Here is a 10,774-nt window from a genome sequence, read left to right on the forward strand (position 1 = left end):
CAGATAAACTGCAAAGTGCCCAAAATCTACACCTCAGACTCTGCAGGCCTCTTTTAGCATGTTGAATGTTAAAGTTCATGACAGTATAGTTAGAAAAAGACAGAACAAGTATGGTTTGTTCAGAAGGGTTGCCAGGAGAACATTTATTTTCTCTAAAAAGAATATGGCAGCATGGCTATTGTTTGCAAAGCCACATCTGAACAAACCACAAAGCTTTTGGAACATTGTGCTTTGGAGAGACAACACCAAAGTGGAGAACAAATACAGCATTATCAGCACAAACACCGCATATCAACTACCAAACACAGCAGTGAAGCGGTGATGATTGGGGCTTGTTTTGCCGGCACAGGACCGGGGCACCTTTAAGTCTTTGAGCTGACCATGAACTCTTTTAGATATAAAAGAGAATCCAATGTGAGGTCATGTTCTTGACAGCTAGAGCTTTTTATAAACTGAGTCACGTAACAGGACAATTGTCCAAAGAACAGCAGGGAATCTACAACACTGTGGCTTAAAAAAGCAAAGAGTCACTGTGTTGCAATGGTCCAGTCAAAGTCCAGAGCTCAACCTGATTGAAATACTGTGCTGAGACCTTAAGAGAGCTGTGCATAAATGAATGCCTACAAGCCTCAACTGTTTAGTTTTTGTTAAATAATGACACGTGGCGGGTTTTTATTCATCTGAGTTTGTTTTTACCTCGTTTTAAGAACTGCTAAGGACTACATTATTTTTTATGTTCTGATATAACGCCTTAGAACTGAAAGAGGGTGTTCTTTCTTTTAACCATAACCAATGTTTTGAAATATCCAAAACGTGCTCAGATTTTTAGAATTTTTGACTATTTTATCATGTATTTGAATTTTTCATGTAAACCTTTAACTAAACTTCCAAAATTGTTATTTCTCTGAGTAGTTCTCTACTCGAGTTACCTTTTTAAAGTATGTCTATTTATTTGTTAGCTGTTGTCTAGAATTGCTGCATGAATGATTTTCTATATTTTTCCAGCACTAAAATCTTTTGTTATTCCACTGATGAAACTTTCTACTGACCTTCCTGTTTCATTTTGATTCTTTTTTGTAATCGGTAAATTATTGCGTGAGCTACTTTTGTTGTTGTTTGTTTGTTTTATGGTTATAGCTTTTGCTTTCTTCTTCAAACATCTGGATACTTCATAAGATATTCTAGTATTGACTGTTTGGTCCTTGTTATGACTTAATGGTTTTTCTGGTGTTGACTGTCAGATTTGTAGTCTTGTCTTTATTATTAGTAATATTAGTTCTAGTTCCCCAGTGTTTCTCTGCCAGGGGCGTAATTTCCAGGGGGGTTAGAATAGAATAGAATTCAACTTTATTGTCATTGCACATGTCACAGGTACAAGGCAACGAAATGCAGTTTGCATCCATCCAGAAGTGCTTTAGCCACGATACAGATATATTACAAATATATATTAGCAATAATATAGATATGTAAGTATATTACAGAAATGGGTCTATTATGGTATGTTATAATGTACATGGTATCGAGGTATGTTATGAATATGCTATAACTATAAGAATGTACAGGCTGTAGTGAGTATAAACTATGTACAGGATATAAATATGAAAAACTATACAGAAATATGAGATATATAGTTATACAGAAATGTGAACTATGCAGGTTATAAACAGCTGTAGAATTAAAAATTATCGTATTGAACAGAATGATTATTTACACAGAGCTATACAGTAGTGCAGTTAAGATAAGTGAGATATGTGGATAATTTCTACAGAGGCTATATAAAGTGCTAGTGGTTGTGAGTGGTGGTTCAGTCCATATTATTGTGTGTTTGAGGGTACAGTTGTGTGTAGGTGGTTGTGGGTGTGTGTAGGTGGTTGTGGGTGTGTGTATGTCCAGTCCATGTGTTTAATGTGAGTCAGATGTCAGGAGGCAGAGTTCAGGAGTCTGACAGCTGTGGGGAAGAAGCTGTTCCGGTACCTGGTGGTCTTAGTCCGGAGGCTCCTGTAGCGCCTCCCAGAGGGCAGGAGGGTGAAGAGTCCATGTGATGGGTGACTGGGGTCTTTGATGATTTTCCCAGCCCTTTTCAGACACTGCTTCCTGTAGATGTCTTTTATGGCAGGAAGTGGTGCTCCGGCGATGCGCTGGGCAGTTTTCACGACCCTCTGCAACGCCTTCCGGTCCGAGGCAGAGCAGTTCCCGTACCAGACTGTTATACAGTTGGTCAGGATGCTCTCGATGGTGCAGTGATAGAAGTTCACTAGGATGTCTGAGGACAGGTGGTTCTTCCTCAGAGTCCTCAAGAAGAAGAGGCGCTGGTGAGCCTTCTTAACCAGCTTGGAGCAGTTGGTCGTCCAGGTGAGATCCTCGGAGATGTGGACTCCCAGGAACTTGAAGCTGCTCACACGCTCCACAGCCGTCCCCTTAATGTGGATGGGTGGATGTGGGTCAGCATTCCTCCTGTAGTCCACGATGAGCTCCTTGGTCTTCTCAGTGTTAAGCAGCAGGTTGTTTGTGTTGTACCACTCAGCCAGACGATCCACCTCCTCACTGTAGGCGGCCTCATCGTTGTCATTTGAGGCCAATCACCGTGGTGTCATCTGCAAACTTAATGATGGTGTTAGAACCATCGGCAGGTCTGCAGTCATGGGTGAAGAGGGAGTAGAGGAAAGGGCTCATCACACAACCTTGTGGTTATCCAGCCAGACATGTTGGGGGCGGTTGGGTTAGGGGGGTTATGACCCCCCCCCCCGATAATCAGACCCAACCAAAAAAAACCCCCAATAAAATTATAAATTATCTTGCATAAATAGGCTGTTGATTTTCTTTACTCAATTCGGTTAATACCAGCAAAATAGTTGCATGTTTAATCATATGGGAATTTACCCAGATTTATTTATTTATTTATTTAGACAGAGATCTTGATCCCCCCAATTTTCAGCACGAAGTTATGCTGATGTTCTACAATAGATTTTATAATCATATCATAATCTGTAATATAAGATTCAATCTTCAGGGTTAAATTTCATGTGCAAAGTCATACTTACAATATTGTTATTTCCAAGAAAACCCTCTCATGGAGACGTCATATAGTGTTTTTATTATGAATTTCGCAATGTTTTCCGACAGTTCTCAATAACAATTAGTCAGGATATTCCATGTTGTCATTGTATCAATAATTACAGGTAATGTTTGAATAGTAACATAGTAATAATATAATTTCTTAATCAATGCAATGTTTATTCCTTCTTAACATCACACTCAAAAACAACAGGCTTTTATTTACTGACAGCGTTAGCACTGCACATTGATAGGCTACACAGACGGACAGCAAGAGACACAGAGGGACAGTGAGGGAGAGGTGAAGGGAAAAGGCGGTGGGGTAGGGAAAGGTGAGGAGTAGCACACGGTTGTACATTCATTAAACCGAAAATACCGGATGTGGTGGAAATCAAATTCAAAAAGAAATAATAAAGAAATATTTTGAAATGTGAAAAATAATCGGCAAGAAGTGCGCGAGATGAAATGAGTGAGACGCTTCTTGGTATCACAACAATGTGCCCTCCTTTTTCTGTGATATCGACAAGTTCTTAAATTACAACAATATTACACACAAATTAATAGACACTCATCAAGCCAGGGATTATCATCCTTATCACTACTACTATTATTATTATTATTATTATACTGTTTTTCGATGCTGTTAAGGGTGATTACTCAAATGGGGAAAAGTAAATGATGATCAGCTTTCTCTCCAAATGTGCAGATAAAGAGAAGAGTGGCTGCAATAATAATAGTAATAACAATAATATCATAATAGTCATCATCGTATGTACAGAAAATTCATTACAATCAATACAATCAAAACTGCCCAAGCTGAGCGGACATTCTGGAAACAGCACGGGTAGCGTTATGGAGTGTGTCTGCGTGTTTCTGTTTGTGTGTGCATGTGGCGTCTTGCAGTTACTGTAAGAGCAGTGTGCAGTGAGTCAAACAGTGCAGTCAGAGTCATTTAGAGGCATTGCAGCGGTCACTGTGTGTGTGTGGGAGGGGGGGCTCAGAGGTCAGGTTACACCAGCTTTATTGTACGAGGTGATGTTTTGTCATTTTGTGTCACGAGCTGAAACTTTACGAAGACTCGATTTTGAAGTAGAAACCACACCGAGCGGCTCTCAGTCTGCCTTCTTGGAGCGCTGCAGAAGTGCCAGCTTGGGTTAAGGATGAAGTGGACGCTAAATAAGTTCCTAATAAAACATAAAGTGTTCTCACAGAAACAAAAGCAAAACACCTGCAAGCTTATCATGAATACGTGACCCCGTGATGTCTGACCCCACTGTCTTTACTCTGTGTTTGGACTTGGCCGAGGAATGCGTCAGGAGAGGATGCAAAGAGCGAGAAAAGAGCTTGTGCAGACTTCTCGGGTTAGTCTAATGAACAGATGTGTCAGGATCGAGGCTTGTGTCTACAGATCTACTCGAGGCCTACATGTTGCAACAAATTGTCCCTGTTTCCATTTTGTAAAGATTTCATTCTGTGTTCGAAGACAAAAGATAGAATACAATCTTATTATTACTTTTTCTTTTTTCTTTTTTTTAAACAAAACAGTCTTATTCAACCAGTATTACACTATACAGACACATGACCATTTTGTGATTTAGCACTGGTGCACCACATACAAATTTGGTGGGGTTTAATCAGGTGGTTAAATTACATTAGCTGTATACATTGTGCCACTGAACATTTAGGTGGAGGCAGCCTGTTGTCGGCTGTAGGTCACATATGGCGTTGGGTGTCAGGAGTATTACGGTGACTGCATTGTGCGTCGTGTTTGTAAGCTTACATTCCTTATACTAGTCGTTCGTTGATATTAAAAGTGTTGGAGTGTGTGACTGGTGAGCTGGGTTGTGGTTTCCATGAGAACGGGTGCAGAGATACATGTGGCTCAGTAGCGACGGGCGTTGCCGTCTCTGCCCTCCTTCTTGATGATGATTCGCTGGTCATCGCTCGCGTCGTCAGGCGACTCTGCTACCTCCTCATCCTCCTCCCCCTCGCCCTCCGTGTCGGCAGAGATGCCCATACGAGACTCGTAGGACTGGGGGAAAAAAGAAGTGGATGAAGAAGTGTGATCACATCAATAATTATTGTTTTTTTTGGAGGGAATACTCTGAAAAGTTCACGCGTGTGAAGGCAGACGAGCAAACACTTTTGGCAACATAAGACAAAGAATGAAAATCAAACATCTTTATTACCTCCATTGGGTTTACGATGATGGTGAGCGCAGAGTCGTCCCATTGACTGCTGCCCTCCTTAGCCCCGCCTCTGGCTCCTTCACCACGGCGATGGATTGAGCGGATTCGGAAAACTCCCAGGATCACCATCACAACCAGGAAACCTACGCACACCATTATGATGACGGTGGCTGCTCCTGGGACCACTGGAATAAAATAGAGCAATCAGATTAAAGAATCACACCACAATTTTCCAATTATCACCCTTTGAAACAACAAAGTCCCACAGCAATTAACTGATCACAACTACCTGGGCACCCAATGCCTCGTGTGGCTGTTGTTCTTCAGAATTATTAAAACATGCGATGGATGGGGTACATGGGGAGCACTGTAGTTCAATTCTGAGTCATGTGTATGTGTGCTGTCCTCCTGCCTTAAATGCTCACTTCCATATGTACAACCTAATTTTGTTCATAGTCATAAAATTAAGTTTGTTTGCTAAACGTTAAAACTATACAGGTGCCGTACAGTCATTTTAGATTATGGTTCAAACACAGGCTAATTTGATCTCAAGAGGGCTGGAGCAGTAAAACCATTACATAACACCCTACAACGAAACATTCATTTACAAAATAGATGACGAATAGCCCGAGGTGTTTTAAAAAAAAAAAAGAAAAAGTCAAAGATGTCTCAATTTTTTTCACGTTCAGTCAGTCTACTGTCATTGTAGAAAGAAATCCTGCTGTGGCAAATCACATAAAAGCCTTTGTGTCAGTAAGACGTCTACAAAAGCCATGATGATTCAGACCTTTGAATGGATAAAACAGCACTTTAACCCACTCTCATGACTTGCTCAATCCTTAACAACTTGGAACAAAATGCTCCTGGTGCAAAATACGTGAAACGGTGCCAAATTTGCACCCAGGCCAGATGTTTGACACCGGATTAGGTTACACATTATATCTGTAACCAAATCCAAAGGCTCTTTCATCATATAGATGAAATCCTGGTGATTACATTCAGAGGTCTGCGTGTTTGGACAGACTTTCAAAAACTACTGCAGTATTTTATCACCAGTGTGATTTAGTGTCTGTGACTTTAATTAAGGTAGGAAGTGTTTTTGCCATTGTTTTTTATTAAATTGTAACATCTTTGTAGATCTTAGTCACCTTTAAAAGAAATATTGGAAAAAGTACCCACTGGGCTGTTTTTAAGTCCAATTTATATTTACTTTAGTTTTAATTACTTATATGTTTTGGTATTCAACATTATTTTATCTTTCATGCTGAAAGATTTTAAGACATCTGAAAAAGGTGCTATTAAAAAAAAAACCCCAGAAATGTCACCTGAGTTGCGATGTGGATTAGGTAGGGTGTGTCCACTCAACTCTCCAGCATGGTGGGACGGATGGAGGAACTGCTGCTGGGAAGCGAGCAGGTGGGATGGGTGGTACAGACTGTCCAAAGAGTGGAGGAAGTTCACCTACAGAGAATTAAAAACAGAGAAGAAGAAAGAATGACTTCACTGGCTGTGTGGTTAAACTGCGTTGCTCCCTCACAACATCTCCAATTGCAGTTATCATTGGAACATACACTCGGGTGTTGTTAGCTACACCTGATAAACTGCTTGTTAAATAAAATACATATTCAGCCAATCACGTGGCAGCAACTCATTTGGGTACGCAAACATGCTCAAGACGACCTGCTGAAGTTCAAACCGAGCATCAAAATGGGGAAGAAAGATGAAGTGATTTTGAATTTGTCATGGATGTTGGTGCCCAACAGACGAGTATTACAAAAACTGTTGATCTGCTGGAGTTTTCCTACACAACCATAAGTGTCAGTTCTCTGGGAGAAAATGCCTCGTTGATACTAGAAGTCAGTGGAGAATGGTCAGCAGTAACTCCTTATCCACAGTTTTCATTTGATATCAGAGCTACTGGTACACGTCCACCCGGAAGGAAAAAACAGTAATGTTGTCCTTTGCCATCCAGCCATCTGGCACCAAATTGTGAGCACACGTCTCCTAATGCTGCCTTACAGGCAAAATCATGCAAGTCCCTGCTTCTCCACAGCAAATATGGCTGTTGGTGGTGGCTCATTTAAACTGTAAGAATGTAGGTCTAACCTGAATTACAACGGTGTGTGCATGTAATGATACAGACAAGCTTTTTATGTCATTTCAGATGTTACGTGACCATCAGTCTTTGGCATTGTCATCTCTGACAGCTACAAAGACTAATGTGACTGGCTGATGGTTATCTTCACCTCCAGAGTCAGCTCGTTGCTGGTGTATCTGCCATTCATCTCAGAACAGGACAGGCGGAATCGTCTCTCAAAGCGAGCTGAGCCTTTAGCCAGTCGGTAGCGGACAGAGCGAAGGACGTCCTCATACACAGAGATAGATTCAGCACCTGTGGAGGTGCAAAACACAAACAAAGGAAAAAGGACAGCACAGAAATAAAGACAAGAAGTCAATGCAGAGACAAAGGAGAAATAACAGGAGGAGATTAAAAAGGAGTGACTGATTAGTCGCTCTCTCTTATCAGATGGTTAGCTTTTGTTTTAAACTTCATGGCAACCTAATATATTAATTATAATGAGGGTTTTTTATTATAAGGATTGGCACCAATCAAGACTTAGCAATATTTGAATCACAATGCTATGACGTGTTTTCCTTTCCTGTGACATAAACCAAGTTATACCAATAAGAAGGTTAAGTTTGAACTGTGAAATGCTAATATGAGGAACATTAAAACAGAGACATGGGAACAACTAAATTCAAATTATCTAATAAATTATGGTTTTATGGCCCTAAGTCTGCCTAACTTTTCATACCTAATCAAAGCAGGTCTGGTTAAAAACAGAGGTGTATGCACAGCTGTACCTGTGATGGCAATATAAGCAGTAGTATTGATGATTTCTAGTCCTCTCTCTCGCACAACATCCATGTCTACCAGAAGCTCCTCTCTCTCTGGATTTAGCTCCTCCCCCAGTGGTTGGACCTCACAGCCATCCAAAGTGTGAGCGACAGCATCGGACATCAGAGCTAGCAGACAATGTTGGAGGTCAAACTCAAATAATGACACAATTAACGCTTTTCAGACAGAAATGTGTGCAGACTACAGAATCTGCTGTTAAATCTCCTTAAATCAGACTAGAGACGACGGGTGACTCACCTCCACCTTCCATCCCTTGTGCAGCTGTGTTGACAGCATGAGACAGGGAACAGACGATCCGGAGTTCGGGGAAGAGAGGGACGCCGCGGGGACCTTCGAACTCAGGAGCTGGACGGGCCAGATGCGGCCCAACCCCAGACAGAGAGATCTGAGGAGCGTCAGGCTGAAGAACCACCAAGTATCCTTCGAGCTGCTTCAGGGACAGGCAGCTCTCCTCGTTGAAACATCTGTCAGGAAGTCAGAAGGGTAAGAGGGAGGTAATGTCGTTGGTGTATGCTAAATAAACTTCCACTGCTTTGGTCCAGACTCAAATATCTCTGCAGGTAGTGGCCTGGTTTACAGAGGATGAATCTTAAGTTTGATGATATCTTCTCACATTTTGTGTCACCATGTGGCAGATATTTTGTATTTCAGTGAGATTTGATTCACACATTCCTGCCCATCATCCTCACAGGTCACTGGTTATGGAGTACTCCCTGGATAACACTGTCAGACTGACAATCAACACTTTTTAAAAAAATATCTAAACAGATGCATCAGATCCAGATATATTTTTGTTTTTTTATTCCACAATTTCTTTCAGCGCTACATAACACAATGCCTACATTACCCACAAGGCACCTTGACTGCCAATAGTTCAGGTGGAGAGTCAAGGTTCCTTTACTGACATTAAACCTCCATCAGTTATTAAGTGTGCCTCGTTTTTTTTTAGAAGTCTTCAGGCTGTTGAACATTCAGTGAAGAGGCTGTGATTCAAATTTGTGTGTAACATGACTTTGCTTCTTTTTAGTTCAATTAAATCATGCAGAGATGCAGCTGAGACTTTTCAGTCCACTAACATCAGTAATTACAAAGGTCTCAGTCACAAAGGCTGAGAGGCCGGTTGGCAACCCCTCGAAACCACCATTCGCAGGGGAATGGCACAACAACTTTTACTTGAAGCTGAACATGCTCTGTTCTTGGATTGTGTCACACTGTCAAGTTTCAGTGGTGCTTGTGAGTTTTTACAGACAAGTTGGCATTGTTCACACGATTGGGACTATCTGCTAGTGACCAAAGACCTCAAAAGGAGGTTTTTAGCTCATCACCCTCTTTGAAGTAGAAACAACCATAAACCAGCTGGGAAATACAGACTTTTGCCTATGATCTATGGTTGCCAGAGGGTAAACGACCATCCCTCTAGACCTGTGCGACTGAGGCCTACCTCATGTCAAAATGATGTAGTTTATTCCCTAATGTTGCAGTCACTGTAGGAGAAACAGTGACTGGAGACTGCAGCATGGCCACAACTATTGTGAATGTGTACATCGAACTCTCGCTGGCACTGAAATAGTTTCTTTGAAGATGGGGAACAGATCTGTGACCACGTGCAGTCAGTTGCTGTATTCAAAGAAACTTTGGTGTGTCCAAATTGCAACAAACCAGCAATAAGACAGAGTGAGTCTGCCATGAATTCTCAACTGGATGTGATCTGAAATGTAATCTTTTTGTAATATAATATTCATATCTTGCCAAATCATAACAGTTGCCTCAAGATAAAGGCCTTACAGTAATACACAGAAAACACCAACAATGAGGAAGCACTTGGTGACAGGGGGAAGGACAAACTCTCTTTTAATAGGATATCTGCAATTGAAATACACAGAAACTCAAAGTAACGCCTTTTATTCAGAGTCCAGCAGGAACCTCAGATTTGAAACAAAAAGTCAGAAATTTCTCCTTATTTTTAGACAAATGTTATTAGAATACAACCAGTTCAATCGAATCCTCTGTTGAAAAGAAAAGTGTCATTAACAAGTTTTGCTCATCTGCTTTTATAAATTAGACTGCAAACCTTCTGACTCAGGTTGCCTCCATGAAGGCAACCTGTACCATTTCCCTCTGACTAAAGGAGACTGCATGTTCACTCTATGGGCAACCAGTTGGTTTCTAGCAAAAACATTCAATGCAGTAAGAAACTACTAACGTTTCCTAGTTGCAACTGAGCCGTGCGACTGAGCCATTCAGTACAGTTTAATGGGGCAGAAGTAAGAAGTCTGAGTTTTGCTGTCATTTTTAAATATGTCACTGTGTCCTGTTTTTTTTTTTTCAGGCCATAGTTGTTTCTTTTGACCATACAGTTGTGGACTTCTTACTGATCAGGGGATGTTTTTTTAAAAGTGAAATTCACAAAAAATAGTCGAGGTCCCAAGGGTTTGGGACACTACTGATGCAGACTCTAGTAGCAGGAGTTAAGACAATTTATCAGACATTGTACAAAGTATTCTTTCACTTCACTCATGCAGTAGTTCTCTCACACACCTCTAGAGAAATAAACAACAAGCTCTTTGCGCCCTGCGATAATTGTAGCTAAGAATTAGCTTTATAATTACAC

At 41.0% G+C, this 10,774-nt stretch overlaps 1 protein-coding gene across 3 annotated transcripts in view; it reads right to left on the bottom strand.

Moving 5' to 3' along the window:
• Positions 1 to 3,075: 3,075 nt before the first annotated feature.
• clstn3 (calsyntenin 3) overlaps positions 3,076 to 10,774 on the bottom strand; it is a 29,998-nt gene continuing 22,299 nt past the window's right edge. For all 3 annotated transcript variants that reach the window (XM_086311411.1, XM_086311410.1, XM_086311409.1), the window contains 6 exons: positions 8,401 to 8,627; positions 8,109 to 8,270; positions 7,490 to 7,635; positions 6,569 to 6,704; positions 5,244 to 5,428; positions 3,076 to 5,086 (listed from right to left, as the gene is read on the bottom strand). In XM_086311411.1, the coding sequence (XP_086167537.1) occupies positions 4,937 to 5,086; positions 5,244 to 5,428; positions 6,569 to 6,704; positions 7,490 to 7,635; positions 8,109 to 8,270; positions 8,401 to 8,627 (1,006 nt within the window). In that variant the 3' untranslated portion in view covers positions 3,076 to 4,936. The remainder of the gene's footprint in view (positions 5,087 to 5,243; positions 5,429 to 6,568; positions 6,705 to 7,489; positions 7,636 to 8,108; positions 8,271 to 8,400; positions 8,628 to 10,774) is intronic.

The sequence above is a fragment of the Aulonocara sp. 'chitande type north' Nkhata Bay genome, linkage group LG11 (genome assembly GCF_057382095.1).
Source record: "Aulonocara sp. 'chitande type north' Nkhata Bay isolate Kocher_YH1m ecotype deep benthic linkage group LG11, A_spYH_male_GT1.1, whole genome shotgun sequence".
Classification (NCBI taxonomy): Eukaryota; Metazoa; Chordata; class Actinopteri; order Cichliformes; family Cichlidae; genus Aulonocara; species Aulonocara sp. 'chitande type north' Nkhata Bay.